The sequence below is a fragment of the Pelobates fuscus genome, chromosome 6 (genome assembly GCF_036172605.1).
Source record: "Pelobates fuscus isolate aPelFus1 chromosome 6, aPelFus1.pri, whole genome shotgun sequence".
Classification (NCBI taxonomy): Eukaryota; Metazoa; Chordata; class Amphibia; order Anura; family Pelobatidae; genus Pelobates; species Pelobates fuscus.
Genome location: NC_086322.1, coordinates 212,471,958 through 212,489,261, shown reverse-complemented (window position 1 = coordinate 212,489,261; position 17,304 = coordinate 212,471,958). Strand labels below are relative to the sequence as shown.

Here is a 17,304-nt window from a genome sequence, read left to right as displayed (position 1 = left end):
AAGCCTCAGGGGGCCCTGAGGTGACCAGCTGGCCAGCTCTTAGGCCCCCCATGAAAGAGGCTAACAGGGAATCAACCAGGGCTCTATGGGGGCGGCTTTTTTTGCAACCTCCCCTAAAAGTGCCGCGCAAGGCAAATGCCTTGTTAGCCTTGTGGGAAATACACCACTATATGCATGGGTATTAACATGACAATGGGGTCAATTTAAGACAAAACAGGGCTATTCTGGGAGCAAAGTGCTAAATGCTCACAACTTCTAAAGGTTTCTATAATGACTGCCCCTTATTTACTAGTCTTCCCCAGAATAGCACTTGTTTTTGCCCTGATAAGTCTCCCTGTGTTGGCTATACAATGCTGCTGACTTCACAAACTGGGGTACACGTAGGATACGAGGTTCGTTCAGGGCCGGATTTACAGATCTGGTGCTTGTAGGCACAGAATCCTAGAGCAAGAGAAATTGTGAGAGAAAACAAGTGCAGAGAAATCTGAAATGGGTAGAGAGGGAGCTGGATGTGAAAAATGGATAGTGGGAAATAGCTGCTTTAAAAAAAAGTGGGTCTTCAGTCATTATAGTTTGTAAGGACCAAATTGTAGTTGTAATTATATCTACACCATTGATAAACTAAACATATGCAAAACCAAGAGTGGGAGTGACAGGTTCTATATCCCTTGTTACAGCAAGCTTTGTGTGAATTAATATTTGTAATGTGTGACTGCGTACTGCTTAGTTCTAGGAATGGATTGAAGCAATAGAAATGCAACTGCAGCGTACATCTGTGTTAAAGTATGATTACGCATGCTTGTAATGTATTCAAATCAGTTAGTTTGTGTGAATGCTTGCTTGTGAATGAATGCATGATGGATACATGCAATATCTAAATACGTGCTAATTTTTTTTTTTCTTAGATGTGCTTTGAACGGATTTAGAATACTGCTCCCCATATTTATTTATTTATTTCTAATTGATTTTTTTCTAAATCATCAAGCTTGATGGCTTTTGTCAAATCAGATGCTTCTCACAGAAAAGTACTGAGGACATAAGGATCTTGTGCATCTATCGCTACCATCTGCCAATCCATTGCTTTTATATGAGAAGTATTGATTCCAATGTCAATGTTTCTCTTATAAAAACACTAGATACAATTACCTCTAGGCTAGTTTTTCTACTTATGTGTATACAGTAATTAATTAATTCCTTGCTTACTTTACTACTTCCTAGGTGGCCCTCTTAGTAGCGGCTGAGTTCTGGGAGCAGGGTGACCTGGAGAGAACAGTGCTCCAGCAGCAACCTATTGTAAGTAAAACGTGTTTACTGCTGTACAAGAGACTTAATAAATTGAGGTTTTATCTGACACTGTATTGCTTCTGTGAATTCCGATAGTATTCTAATCTTTACTATTCTTATTATTTTATTAATATTTTTTTGTGTCAGTTTTAGCTATTAAGCACACTATATGTTTCACATTCAGACATGGTTCAATAGAAATCAAATAGATATGGAAAGTCATTGTAAATGTATTCATTTTTGGCATATAAATTCTTATTTTACAGCTTGACTATTGAGATTGATGGACTATGTAGTTTAACAGATAGATAATAGAAACCTGCAATAGACTTTGAAAATATATAAAAGACATGCTAAGTTTCCAAGTCGCATAAAATTCAGTGATCCGAAAATTACAAAACACTAGTGCAGAATAGTTTACTGATGTCAACTAATTATTAAATTTCAAATGGGCTTCCCTAAATAAAACTTTTCAAATAGTTTAGATACCACTAATAAATATTAATTGCCCTATATCTGAATTTCTCAATTACACACATTAAATGTATATTTAAAGGGACACTCCAGGTACCCAGACCACTTCTGCCCATTGGAGTGGTCTGGGTGCCAACTCCCACCACCCTTAACCATGCAAGTGTAATTATTGCAGTTTTTATAAACTGCAATAATTACCTTGCAGGGTTATGTCCTTCTCTAGTGACTGTCTATCAGACAGTCATTAGAGGGACTTCCGTGTTCTTAGAACACGAAAAGTGTTTTAAACGACGATGGACATCCTCACGCTATGCATGAGGACCTCCAGCGTCACCGGAATCCCCATAGGAAAGCAATGAATAATGCTTTCATATGGGAGGTCTGATGCGCCTGTGCGGCCATTTACGTGCATGCGCATTAGGTCTCCATGCCGGTTGATGTCGGCGGGGGAGGAGCGTGGGTGGAGCCTGACCCAGCGCTGAGGGACATTGGCGCTGGATTCAGGTAAGTCACTGAAGGGGTTTAAACCGCTTCCGCAACATGGAATGGAGGGTGGGAGGGGGGCACTGCAGTTTTATGAACCTTTGTAGTCATTAATAGGGCACACATATTAGGATGTTCTCGATATCTACAGAAAATAGCAATTGAAATATAGATCATTATCCATATAAAACGTGATATATTCCAGCACAATGCTATAGTTTATGTAAAAGGGTTTTGACTGACAACTCATTCAGTGCTATTTCTTTTTTTATTGATAGCCAATGATGGACAGAAATAAGGCTGCCGAACTGCCAAAACTGCAATGTGGTTTCATCGATTTTGTTTGCACATTTGTATACAAGGTATGAAATAACCTGGATTCTCAATGCAGTGATTGCTTGTTCCTACCATACATTTAGTTGTAATAGATATCCTAATGAAAAAAAAGTTAGAGTACTCACCTGCAGAATTACATTACATCATAACTGTATTCATTAGTAATTTCAGTTTTTTATTTACCAGTTTACAATGTTATTGACTTTTTTCAGACTTAAAAGCAAAAAAAATATATAGAATTTGTATACTCAAAAAAGTATATTTATATTTAAAAAATGTATAATTTGAGGAGGGAACATTGATTAACAGTGTATTGTCAAATAGGTAAAATAGAAAAAGAAGGGGAAGAAATAGGAAGAAAAGGATGAGGGAAAAGAACAGAATCAGAGTAAGGGAAAAATAACAGATTTGTGCAACAATGTGTTTCAGCTGGTACGAATTAATCAAATTCCTTTTACTCTACACCTGAATAAATTGATCTGAAATTACTTGTCGAGTAGATTGTTATTCAGTAAATAAGGCTCTGGATTGATTCAGTCAGGTGTAGCTTAAAAGGAATTTGATTAGATTGTACCGGCTGAAACGCACAAGTCTAAAAAATACCACTAGTGAATGAGACAGTTTTATGCACCAATTAGATCTTCTGAAACCACTTCAAACATTTTCAAAGCTATTCATAGCATAGTATAATTTCAAGTTTTCTTGTTTGAGCAACATATTCCGTTACTTGTGTGTAAGAAAAGTAGAGTATCAATTCTGTTTACACCAGTTACGCTGCAATAACTATTTAACTAACAGAAAAACATGATAACTGTGCTTATAAACTAAGGGGTAGAAAACTAACAATGCAATATTAACTTTGACTGTAAAGGAGATACCCATATAAGCAGGTAATATAGAGAACACATCACATCAACATTTACCAATTATCGGACATCCCCACCAGTTGTTAAGCATGGTATCCAGATTCTGCAAGTGCAATAGATACGGGAAGAAACTGCAAGGTATTTTGCTATATTTTTTTCTTTAAATGTTCACCGGATCTTTGCAGATATTACTGAGTGGCATAAGGAATATTGATATTAGGGGGATGGGTAATATCTGGTGGTATTCTTTTTTTTGCCTTGAAATAATAACTTGACACCAGGTATGTTAATGCAGACCTATAGAGAAGAACGCATGGAACCTTTAAGGAACACTATAGTGTTAGGAATACAAATGTGTATTCCTAACGCTATAGTGCCATAATCACCACTTCAGTGACCAGGCCCCCACTGCCATGGTTAAAACATGTATTTTACTTACCATTTCACCCTGGCAGCACTGGTCTCCAATGTTCTGCTTTGCCTCTTTGGCTGAGATCATCGAGATCGATCAAATCAGTGAATCCAATGCTTTCCTATAGGAAAGCATTGGGAGGCTAGTGCGCATATGTGGCAAAACACCACACTGCGCCAAACAATTTCTCTGAGACCATCTGATTGAAATAGTGGAGTTTTTGCTGAACGGCAATGCTTTCAGCTGCAGGGTTAAAATAGGGGTGACATGGCATCCAGACCACTTTAATGAGATGTAGTGGTTTGGGGGTATATGGAGTTCCTTTAAGAAGGTCCACATGTACACATCAGATATTTGGTCAATCCATTACTGAATGTTTTTTTGCACAAATGCCTGAATTATTACATTCCTAAAGTGTGTGTTTCAACAGTTAATATAAATAATATACGTCATATAAAAGCAGTACGTATTTTTTTATGGTTTATTTATGCTCTTTAAGGAATTTTCGCGGTTTCATGAGGAAATTCAGCCTATGTTGGATGGTCTGCTAAATAACAGAAAGGAATGGAAAGCTCTTCAAGATGTATATGAGGCCAAACTGAAAGCGATTGAAGATGAAAAGAAAAAAAAGGAGGAAGAACTTGCTGCAAAAGGTTGGAAATTATATTCCTCAAGGCTCACGTTTATTTTTACATAATTATACAAAATTTCTCTTTTGCAACTGTTAGAATAAAAAGTCGGTACAACTTGCAAACAATTAATTTACCTTCATTAATGCTATAGATACATATCATTTCAAATCCAAATGTTTTTTTTTTTTTAACTTTGGCTCAGGCTGTCAAAGATCAGTTGGGGTTGAAAAGTCACCTGTCTGTGGTTGTGACACAGCTCGTTAATCTGCTGGATTTTATTGGAATAAAATTCCTTATTAAGATGATAGCAAAATCTGCTGTGTTTAATATCTACAATTAACATACTAGAGCACTCTACAAGCCTTTCCAGTATGGAATACCTCCATCTATAGCACATACCTCCGTCTTGTTATCTCGGGAGGCTTGCAACCTCTGCAGTTCTTTAAAATGAATCTTGTCATGGGGAGAATTAACACAATATTGTAACTGACTGCACACAAAGGGCTTCATTTACATTATTGTTTCATTGTATGTCACCATCTGAATTTAAAGCAAACTTTGCTGTACTTCCTACATAAACAAAAAAATCAGTGTTCGATAACGGTAACTGTCACCTCAATACTATTTTTTAAATGAGAAAAGCTTATTCCTAACATTAGTGTATAACAGGATTCTTCAGTCATACAAATGGTCCTCGGGTCACACAGTGTTTGAAAACCAGCAGTTAGTCTCTGTTGGTTTTCAAACATTGTCTGACCCAAGGTGTACATACATATATTTCAATTGGAAAAAAAAAATCTATTTCCTTTCAATATTGATGAAAGGGTTATTAAGTAAGAAAAACATTTTTGAGGTGACATTTCTCCTTTAAAAGCATACAAAGGAACTCTTTTGACCGATAATTGCTTGAGTTCTTTTTGAATTTCTTCTTCTCGGGTTTGGCAGACATGGTTAGCTCCTCCTGCTCTCTTTTGAATTTTGCCTACTTTGCTATGGAACAAAAAACACTTTTTTTATAGACAGTATAATGTTATATAGACAATAATCCTTCTGCCAAATCCAAACCTTTCTTTGGTCAGCACAGACATTTATTTTCACAGTATGAGATGTGCAGAGGATCTATAGCATTCTAGTTACTGTCTACCTGAGCACATGCAAATAGTAATATTCTAAATTGCCATCTTGAAGAATCGAGCAAATCCCTCTGTCTGAGCATAACTATTTATTTTTAAAATTCTGCGAGGCCTTCTAGATAAGCGTTTTTTATAAGAACTGATAAATAAAAAAAATAAAAATCTATATGTATTCAAGATGTCTTATGCCACTTTAAAAGCCTATGCATAACAATCACTATACGTAATACGTATTCATTATGCAATAATCTTAATGTCTACACTAATTATTTAATGTTTAGATAATTTGCATGTACACTCATATATGTATTGTCTTCTAGATCCTTAACTGCACAACACATATTTAATCAAATTAACCTTAATCCATAATCTTTTTAAATCCTCTTTTTGCCAAAGTCACTTTAGTTATACAATCAATTTATGTTTAATTAGCTGTCCTAAGTTACCCAGACTGCTATAGCCAATTATTCTATAACCTGTTATGTTGTAATGTGACGCTCAAGTAAACAGATTCAAGGTCAGAAAATGTATTCAGTAAAATTATGATAATACTGAATGCAAGTTAGAACAAATCACATTTTCCATACATATTTTTAATTCTGCAGTTATTTTTCAGGTATAGAAGTTGGCCTAGATTTAATATAGGTATATATAAATATAAAGAAAAACGGGTCCTACACTTACAAAACAAAAACAAAACTAAAGCTGCAACAATGAACTAGGAATTTCCGAAACCTAGTGATATAAATGTGCGCTTCTAATAGTAAACACCAAACTGGTAATTAATGAATAAACTAATTAAATAAAATATATGCATACATAAATGTTTAAATACGTTGATTAAGAGTTTAGAAAAAATATATAAATAAAGAAATTTCATAAGGCAGTATGGTTATCACATACAATGTTAATATATGTAAAGACAAAGGCCTAATCACACGATGTAGAGCTATCCTAACTCTGGGTGGATATAACGTGGATGTTATAATCCCCATCTTGATATGTTTCATCTCAGTATATGTACATATGTAGAGAGGAAAGGGAAATACCTTTCACAGTATACAAGAATGATATCAATAAAGGTATAGATTACCTACTTACATTAACTAGAGGAGGGCTTCCCAAACTTTTATGGGCCGAGACCCACTTTTCAAAATGGTAATTTTTCGAGACCCACTTGCTTTTAATGCATATTTTAAAAAGTGAACACCATAGCAATCCGCTTTAGAGGCATACAATTGGCACACCATAGCAATCCGCTTTAGAGGCATACAATTGGCACACCATAGCAATCCGCTTTAGAGGCATACAATTGGCACACCATAGCAATCAGCTTTAGAGGCATACAATTGGCACACCATAGCAATCCGCTTTAGAGGCATACAATTGGCACACCAAAGCAATCAACTTTAGAGGCATACAATTGGCATACCATATCAATCCGCTTTAGAGGCATACAATTGGCACACCATAGCAATCAGCTTTAGAGGCATACAATTGGCACACCAAAGCAATCCGCTTTAGAGGCATACAATTGGCACACCAAAGCAATCCACTTTAGAGGCATACAATTGGCACACCATAGCAATCAACTTTAGAGGCATACAATTGGCACACCATAGCAATCCGCTTTAGAGGCATACAATTGGCACACCATAGCAATCCGCTTTAGAGGCATACAATTGGCACACCATAGCAATCCGCTTTAGAGGCATACAATTGGCACACCATATCAATCCGCTTTAGAGGCATACAATTGGCACACCATAGCAATCCGCTTTAGAGGCATACAATTGGCACACCATAGCAATCCGCTTTAGAGGCATACAATTGGCACACCATAGCAATCCGCTTTAGAGGCATGCAATTGGCACACCATAGCAATCCGCTTTAGAGGCATGCAATTGGCACACCATAGCAATCCGCTTTAGAGGCATACAATTGGCACACCATAGCAATCCACTTTAGAGGCATACAATTGGCACACCATAGCAATCCGCTTTAGAGGCATACAATTGGCATACCATAGCAATCCGCTTTAGAGGCATACAATTGGCATACCATAGCAATCCCCTTTAGAGGCATACAATTGGCACACCATAGCAATCCGCTTTAGAGGCATACAATTGGCACACCATAGCAATCCGCTTTAGAGGCATACAATTGGCACACCATAGCAATCCGCTTTAGAGGAATACAATTGGCACACCATAGCAATCCGCTTTAGAGGCATACAATTGGCATACCATTGCAATCCGCTTTAGATGCATACAATTGGCACACTATCCGCTTTAGATGCATACAATTGGCACACCGTGGCAATCAGCTTTACAGGCATACAATTGGAACATTATGTCAGCTTTAGATGCATAAAATTGGCACATCATGGCAATCAGTTGTAGATGTATAAACTTGGCACATCATGGCAACTTTAAGTGCATACAATTGGCGCACCATGGCAATCAGTTTTAGAGGCTTACAATTGGCACACCTTGGCAACCAGCTTTAGAGGCATAAATTCAGAACATCGTGGCAATCAGTTTTAGATGCATAAAATTGGAACATCATGGCAGCTTTAAATACATAAACTTGGCACAGCATGGCAATAAGCTTTAGATGCATAAACTTGGCATATCGTGGTAATCACTTTTAGATGCATAAACTTGGCACAGCATGGCAATAAGCTTTAAATACATAAACTTGGCATATCATGGCAATCAGCTTCAGAGGCATATGATTGGCATACCATGGCAAACAGTCAGATGCATAAAATTGGCACAACATGGCAATCAGTTTTAAAAGCATAAAATTGGCACACCATGGCAATCAGTTTTAGATGCATAAAATTGGCACTCCATGGCAGTTTTAGAGGCATATTTCTGGGATATTATGGCAGTTTTAGAGGCAGAAACTTTGTGTGCATGTATGGGTGTATTTGTATGTATTGTTGCCATTGGAATGTAGTGGTGTACTTGTTTGTAATGTTTGCGTCTGAATGCAAGGGTGTTTGTATGTAGTGTCGGACTTGAAATGCAGGTGTGCTTTTTGAGTGTTGGTGTTTGAATGAAGGGGTGTTTGTAGATAATTTGCCGGGGTGTGTATGTATGTAATGTTTGCGTTTGCAGTACGTGTGTAGTAGATGCAGTGTGTGTGTGTGTGTGTGTGTGTAGTGGATGCAGTGTGTGTATTCAGTGGTGTATTCTGGTTTTGTGCTGCCCTAGGCAGGACAAAACTCAGGCGCCCCCCCCCCACCCAACCCTTCCACGCGCCACCCCCACCCAACCCTTCCACCCTGCCCCACATTCTAAATACACACACACACATTCACTGACAGAAACACATACTCACTAACAGACACTCATTCACTAACAGGCAAACACACTCACACTCACTAACAGACACACACTAACAGACAGGCACACACTGACAGACAGACACACACACTTACAGACACACTAAGAGACAGACACACACTAAGAGACAGACACTAAGAGACAGACACACACACACTAACAGACAGACACTAACAGACAGACACTAACAGACACACACTAACACTAAGAGACAGGCACTAAGAGACAGACACTAAGAGACAGACAGTAACAGACGCACACTAAGAGACGCACACTAAGAGACGCACACTAAGAGACGCACACTAAGAGACGCACACTAAGAGACGCACACTAAGAGACGCACACTAAGAGACGCACACTAAGAGACAGACACTAAGAGACAGACACTAAGAGACAGACACTAAGAGACAGACACTAACACTAAGAAACAGACGAACAGACAGACACACACTAACAGACACACACTAAGAGAGACTAACAGACAGACACACACTAACAGACACACACTAAGAGAGACTAACAGACAGACACACACTAACAGACACACACTAAGAGACAGACTAACAGACAGACACACACACTAACAGACACACACTAAGAGACAGACTAACAGACAGACACACACACTAAGAGACAGACACACACACTAAGAGACACACACTAGCAGACAAACACACTCACGCAGACAAACACACTCACTCACATTAACACTCACTTTTTTTTATTTATTTAACAACCCCCCCAGCCTCCTTACCTTTAGGAATGCTGGGGGGGGGGGGTTCTCTCTCTTTCTGGTGTTGCTGGTCGGGCTGCTTGGCTGGCTGTTAGGCGCGGGCGGCAGTGGCGAGGGAGCACTTTCCCCTGAGCTCTCTGCTCAGCTCCCTCGCGCGCCGCCCGCAGAGTGAGGCTGGGAGCCGGAATATGATGTCATATTCTGGCTCCGCCTCCCAGCCTCACTCTGCGGGCGGCGCGCGAGGGAGCTGAGCAGAGAGCTCAGGGGAAAGTGCTCCCTCGCCACTGCCGCCCGCGCCTAACAGCCAGCCCATTCAGCATGTCTGTTAGCCGCAAGGCTAACAAGACATTTGCCCTGGGCGTTTGGGGGCGGGTTTTTTTGCCGCCCCCTGGAAAATGCCGCCCAAGGCAAATGCCTTGTTTGCCTCGCGGCTAATACGCCCCTGTGTGTATTGTTTATAAAATATACATATACACAATGTGTGTTTGAATGTAAGCATGTTTTTTTTGTATGGAGTATGTGTGAAGTGTATACACATATACACACACATACAGAGACACACACAGACACACAAATACACACCCTGACAGCAATACACACAATGACACCTAGTTTCCCACACCTAGATAAACAGACACTCATGTACACAGATACACACTGACACACAATACACACACAATGACACACAGATACATATACACGCAGAGACAGGAGGTGAGGGTTACAGTGTGGGAGGGAGTGTGTGTGCTGGTAACAGTGTGGGGGGCAGTGTGAGGGCAAAGTGAGAAAGGATTACAGTGGGCGGGCAGGGGGAGAAGGCGTGGGCGGGCAGGGGGAGAAGGCGTGGGCAGGCAGGGGGAGAAGGGATGGCACAGGCGGGGGGAAAGGGTTACAGTGTGGGGGCCAGGGGGAGAAAAGGCTACAGTGGCAGGGGGAGAAAAGTTTACGGGGGGCGGGGGTGAAATGGGGGAGGGGAGGGAGTGAAGGGGTGACACATAGGGGAAGGCAGGGAGTGAAGGGGTGACACATAGGGGAAGGCAGGGAGTGAAGGGGTGACATGGGGAGGGCAGGGAGTGAAGGGGTTACATGGGGAGGGCAGGGAGTGAAAGGGTTACATGGGGAGGGCAGGGGGTGAAGGGGGTTACATGGGGAGGGCAGGGGGTGAAGGGGTGACACATAGGGAGGGCAGGGGGTGAAGGGGTGACACATAGGGGAAGGCAGGGAGTGAAGGGGTGACACATAGGGGAAGGCAGGGGGTGAAGGGGTTACATGGGGAGGGCAGGGGGTGAAGGGGTTACATGGGGAGGGCAGGGGGTGAAGTGGTTACATGGGGAGGGCAGGGGGTGAAGTGGTTACATGGGGAGGGCAGGGGGTGAAGGGGTTACATGGGGAGGGCAGGGGGTGAAGGGGTGACACATAGGGGAAGGCAGGGAGTGAAGGGGTGACACATAGGGGAAGGCAGGGAGTGAAGGGGTTACATGGGGAGGGCAGGGAGTGAAGGGGTTACATGGGGAGGGCAGGGAGTGAAAGGGTTACATGGGGAGGGCAGGGGTGAAGGGGTTACATGGGGAGGGCAGGGAGTGAACGGGTTACATTGGGGAGGGCAGGGAGTGAAGGGGTTACATGGGGGGGTAGGGGGTGAAGGGGTTACATGGGGGGAGGGCAGGGGGTGAAGGGGTTACATGGGGGGAGGGCAGGGGGTGAAGGGGTTACATGGGGAGGGCAAGGGGTGAAGGGGTTACATGGGGGGGGCAGGGGGTGAAGGGGTTACATGGGGGGGGCAGGGGGTGATGGGGTTACATGGGGAGGGCAGGGGGTGAAGGGGGTTACATGGGGAGGGCAGGGGGTGAAGGGGTGACACATAGGGGAAGGCAGGGAGTGAAGGGGTGACACATAGAGGAAGGCAGGGGGTGAAGGGGTTACATGGGGAGGGCAGGGGGTGAAGGGGTTACATGGGGAGGGCAGGGGGTGAAGTGGTTACATGGGGAGGGCAGGGGGTGAAGTGGTTACATGGGGAGGGCAGGGGGTGAAGGGGTGACACATAGGGGAAGGCAGGGAGTGAAGGGGTGACACATAGGGGAAGGCAGGGAGTGAAGGGGTTACATGGGGAGGGCAGGGAGTGAAGGGGTTACATGGGGAGGGCAGGGAGTGAATGGGTTACATGGGGAGGGCAGGGGGTGAAGGGGTTACATGGGGAGGGCAGGGGGTGAAGGGGTTACATGGGGGGGCAGGGGGTGAAGGGGTTACATGGGGGGGGCAGGGGGTGAAGGGGTTACATGGGGGGGGGCAGGGGGTGAAGGGGTTACATGGGGGGAGGGCAGGGGGTGAAGGGGTTACATGGGGGGAGGGCAGGGGTGAAGGGGTTACATGGGGGAGGGCAGGGGGTGAAGGGGTTACATGGGGGGAGGGCAGGGGGTGAAGGGGTTACATGGGGGGAGGGCAGGGGGTGAAGGGGTTACATGGGGGGAGGGCAGGGGGTGAAGGGGTTACATGGGGGTAGGGCAGGGGGTGAAGGGGTTACATGGGGGGAGGGCAGGGGGTGAAGGGGTTACATGGGGGGAGGGCAGGGGGTGAAGGGGTTACATGGGGGAGGGCAGGGGGTGAAGGGGTTACATGGGGGGAGGGCAGGGGGTGAAGGGGTTACATGGGAGGGCAGGGGGTGAAGGGGTTACATGGGGGGAGGGCAGGGGGTGAAGGGGTTACATGGGGGGCAGGGGGTGAAGGGGTTACATGGGGGGAGGGCAGGGGGTGAAGGGGTTACATGGGGGGAGGGCAGGGGGTGAAGGGGTTACATGGGGGGAGGGCAGGGGGTGAAGGGGTTACATGGGGGGAGGGCAGGGGGTGAAGGGGTTACATGGGGGGAGGGCAGGGGGTGAAGGGGTTACATGGGGGGAGGGCAGGGGGTGAAGGGGTTACATGGGGGGAGGGCAGGGGGTGAAGGGGTTACATGGGAGGGCAGGGGGTGAAGGGGTTACATGGGGGGAGGGCAGGGGGTGAAGGGGTTACATGGGGGGCAGGGGGTGAAGGGGTTACATGGGGGGAGGGCAGGGGGTGAAGGGGTTACATGGGGGGCAGGGGGTGAAGGGGTTACATGGGGGGGCAGGGGGTGAAGGGGTTACATGGGGGGAGGGCAGGGGGTGAAGTGGTTACATGGGGGGGCAGGGGGTGAAGGGGTTACATGGGGGGAGGGCAGGGGGTGAAGTGGTTACATGGGGGGGGCAGGGGGTGAAGGGGTTACATGGGGGGAGGGAGGACATGGTCTGGGGCTGTGTCCTACCTGTAATAAATTCCCTGGTGGTCCGGTGGGTTACCTCTCCGGTCTGAGCTCCGCCGGGTGCAGAGCTGCAGACAGTGTAATAAAAATCTCGCGAGCTCCCTGAGTGTTGCCATGGTAACGCTCTGGGAGCTCGCGAGACTTCTATCACACAGTCTGCAGCTCTGCACCCGGCGGAGCTGCAGACCGAAGCTGCTGGGCAGACTGACCGGAGGGAGCCCGGCGGCATACAGGGCAAACCGCCGGGATCCCTCCTGGTGTCAGTCTGCTTACCTGACTCCCCGGCAGCCCTGGATGTGTGGGTCAGCGCGACCCACTGGGAATCGCCCTGCGACCCACCAGTGGGTCGCGACCCACCAGTGGGTCGCGACCCACACTTTGGGAACCGCTGAACTAGAGCATAGACTTGCTCTAAGGGTATGAAAACAAGTGGAATAGTCCTCACTAGTGGACAACCAGGAAACAGGTTACCAGGAAACCAGCAGCTCATAATATTTATTAAAAACAAGTAAATACAATGCTAAAAATGGAAACTATTTGAAGACATATCAAGAGTCTTTCTTCTACATTCCAAGACAGGGATTATACCATTCATGCTATATCGACCCAGAGCTAGGATAGCTCTACATTATGTGAGTGGACCTTTATATATATTTACATGGTTTATGATATGCATACTGCCCTATGTAATTTCTGTATTTATATATATTTTCTAAGCGCTTAAGTCACATATTTTGGAAATTTATGTATTTTTTTAAAATATTTTTTCTTCACTAATCAACAGTTTGGTGTGATAAAGGGCAGCATTTATTTTTGATGTATTACTAAATTTAATATTGTTGGATATAGTTTCCAAGTGATTCAGTATTTTTAGATAAACTGTTTTTTAAATGATTTCATATTTTGAAAAATATTTTAGTTTTGCAAAATTCTGATCTTTTTATTTATATATATGATACAAAATACACAACCCAGCGCACTCGCTTATTCACTAAACAATGATTTCAAATCTTACAGATTGTAATAGTTTTATTTAAAAACACCTCACCTAGGCAAAACATAATGGGGGTTTAGTTACATTATATGATCATATATTGCATAAGCCTGTCACAACATCAATGTACCCCATTCTAGGCAGGTCCGACTCTAGCAACCTAATGCCTGCCCTTATGAGATTAATCCACTTATTTGGGAAATAATTCCTCCTTGGACTCTCTGCAAGTCATTTAGCATTTGATTAGCACAAAACAAAAAGTAGGAGAACAATTTAGCATTAGAAATGCATGTTAGAGGTTACCTTTAATTGTATATATATTTCTAATTTCTCAAGTTCTAATGATCCCATTTTGTTCTTTACTGCTTACAGCGGCTGCTGAAAAGGGTGGAGGACAGACTACAGCCAAATCTTCAACATGTATAGTATCTTAAAAATGTAATAAATATGTTTGCTTATTTTGGACTTTGCTCACAAGACTTGAAATAGAAGTAAACAATGACATAAATTGGATTTATATAGAATAAAGTATTTTTTAATAAATGGACAGCCATCTTCTATGACATCTGCATATTATAAAACACAGCTTGCTACAACGGATTTATATTGTACATTTCTGGAGATGTTCCACCATTAAAACTTTTCTTGGTATATAGACATTAATAAATTAATGTTTGTTTGTTTTTTTTGTTCTTAGTAGTAGGATATACTCAAGGGCAAACCTAACAGAACTTATTTTTAGTTTAAATAAAAATAAAACCACTCTGTGAATTCTCCATCGTTATACAGTGGTACATCTAATTGAAATATCAAACCTCCAATGTTAAGGCAGATGAAAACATGTTTTTGTGCCCTGTGGATAAAAGTGACACCTTATGATATATTTAAGGAGATCCACATTTTAAATGCAGCTTCAAAATAGATTTGATTTCATCATACTACCTTCACAAATACAAAAAAATAAGCCTATATGCAGTTTTGGCAATTGATTGTAGGGCAACATATTAAAACATGCAATGGACTAAATAAGATACTTTGTACTTTGTACAAATGCAATTAATTACATTGATTGTGATTCATTCGCTACAGCTTTGACACTTTGATAGGTAAACTGACCTTTAACCCCTTAAGGACCAAACTTCTGGAATAAAATGGAATCATGACATGTCACACACGTCATGTGTCCTTAAGGGGTTAAGTTCATTGACCTTTTTTATAACATATCCTGGATGGTTAATGACAGGCTGATAATGTGAGTGAAATTTTCTTTAATGTCTTTAACAGATAGGCAATCATAACACTGAGTGCATGTTTATCAATAACAATGGTAATTAGCAGTTATCTCAATATTCGTCATTCCTTTCAAATTATCTTTTAAAACTACAAAGCAATTTGCAAGTTCATAGACATGGAATAACTATATAAGTTGTTCAATAAATGTAAACATAAAAATGAATGTACAATATACAAGTTTAAAAAAACAAAAACAAAACAGGGTAAAAACCTATAGCTGAGTTACGTTTGTTGCTAGAAATATTACAATGTTTATGAGAAACATTAGCATGAATAAATATACAATATGTAACTACATTGTAATCAATATTGCGATATATTTTGAATAAACTATTTTAAGTTAAGAATTTAATTTTGTCTTTTTGTCTGTTAACATTATATTTATTATCATCTTTTTCTATTGTTTGTCCATACTTATTGAAAGACATCACGCATGGGAGCAAAACACTCAAACATTTTACACAAGTGAAAGCTAACCTTTGCACTCCAGATGCTTGTAAACTGCATTTCATGATGCACAGTTAGCCTACTATATAAACATATAGTTCACAAATGCAAATATTAGGGGTGCAAAGATTAGCTATTACTGGTCTTTAACACATTATTCAGACATAAGATAAATAATCAAAGCACAATCAAATCAATAAATGTCATAATGCTCTAGAACAGGAATAGGCAGTTTTCATCACTGAAGATGTTTTGGACATCATCTATCATAATTAGTGCCATAATGCTGGTAAAGGATCTTGGGATTCTAACATCCTTTAGGTGTATTGAGTGTTCCTTTAACTCCCTAGTGCAGTCACTGTGGTGCAGATAATTATCACCATATAATTTGCTACAGCAGACACAGATCATTTAGCATTTGATTAGCACAAAATAAAATCTAGTTTAAAGCAAGCTCCTCATAACTGCCGTGGATTGCATGAAAATTTATTTTTATAAGGTTTTGTTCCTTTTCCGGTCCTATTTGCTGTGAGTGCATGGAGCTAACCCAATTGCAATTGCCATGTTTACCCATTCAATATAATTTCTTCATAGAACATTATTCCCTTGTGAAGTAAGAAAACATCAAACCTATAAAATATATGGAAAGCATTTCAAAAAGATTATATTACAATAGGAAGTAAAGTTGTTTGAGGTTGATTTCACCCATTCAGGTTCTTTGTTTTATATTATTTTCTTCATGGTGATAGAATTAAAAATCAATGAATGAAAAATTGTGTTTTTCTATCTGATCAGTAGATGGCAGTAAGATACCTGTAAAAGGAAAGGCTTCTATCTGCCGTCTATGCATTGTCTGCAAACTGTGCAATAAAAAGTGAATTTCTTATGATAATAAACAAATTAGCTTGCATTAACAAAATAATTCTAAGCAAAGAGAAATAGTTACTGGCTCTAAGGCAGTAATGATCTTGAAAATCCTATGGACTGAACAAATCTATTCCATGAATATAAACATTTTGTGTTCCTTCAATTTAAATTCGGTTTTAAATTTATCACAATTCGTCTCAATATTGGCGATCTAAGAGTGGTCTAAATTTCGTAATCCGGAAATTACCATATTACCGAATAGCAAAACAAATGAAATGAAGGATGAATGATAAACATGATTTAAAAAATATCTCCTTTAGAGATTTAACAAATGACATCGAGATCCAGTTCAGATAAGGCAAAGGCAGGGAAAACATTACTAATGAAGAGGAGAAATAGAAACGAAAGGGAAATTTATCAAAGTGTCGCTCACACAAGTACATATTTGCTAGATTTTGGGAAACGTAAATATAATATTAAAACGTTGAAAAAGTTCTCGTTTAAAGGGACATTCAGGTACAAATATATGTTGGCAACTTGCAGGTTAAAGTGTAGCTATCAGTCATACATGTCTTGTGTGGTTCACTAGGCATGGCATGTAATTAAAATTAACATCCACAGTGCCATATGTGTATTTATGTATTGAAAGAATTCCTTACCCTGCATGTGATCGTGCAGCATTTCTTTGCATGTGCCATAACATGCATGTGCATCACGGGATGG

The 17,304-nt window shown here is 41.6% G+C and overlaps 1 protein-coding gene across 1 annotated transcript in view; it reads left to right on the top strand.

Annotated features, from left to right (window-relative positions):
• Positions 1 to 15,053, top strand: part of PDE6B (phosphodiesterase 6B) — an 87,297-nt gene extending 72,244 nt beyond the window's left edge. The window contains exons 19-22 of the mRNA XM_063458712.1: positions 1,219 to 1,293; positions 2,520 to 2,603; positions 4,355 to 4,508; positions 14,347 to 15,053. Coding sequence (XP_063314782.1) covers positions 1,219 to 1,293; positions 2,520 to 2,603; positions 4,355 to 4,508; positions 14,347 to 14,408 — 375 coding nt within the window. The 3' untranslated portion in view covers positions 14,409 to 15,053. The remainder of the gene's footprint in view (positions 1 to 1,218; positions 1,294 to 2,519; positions 2,604 to 4,354; positions 4,509 to 14,346) is intronic.
• The last annotated feature ends 2,251 nt before the right edge of the window (positions 15,054 to 17,304 follow it).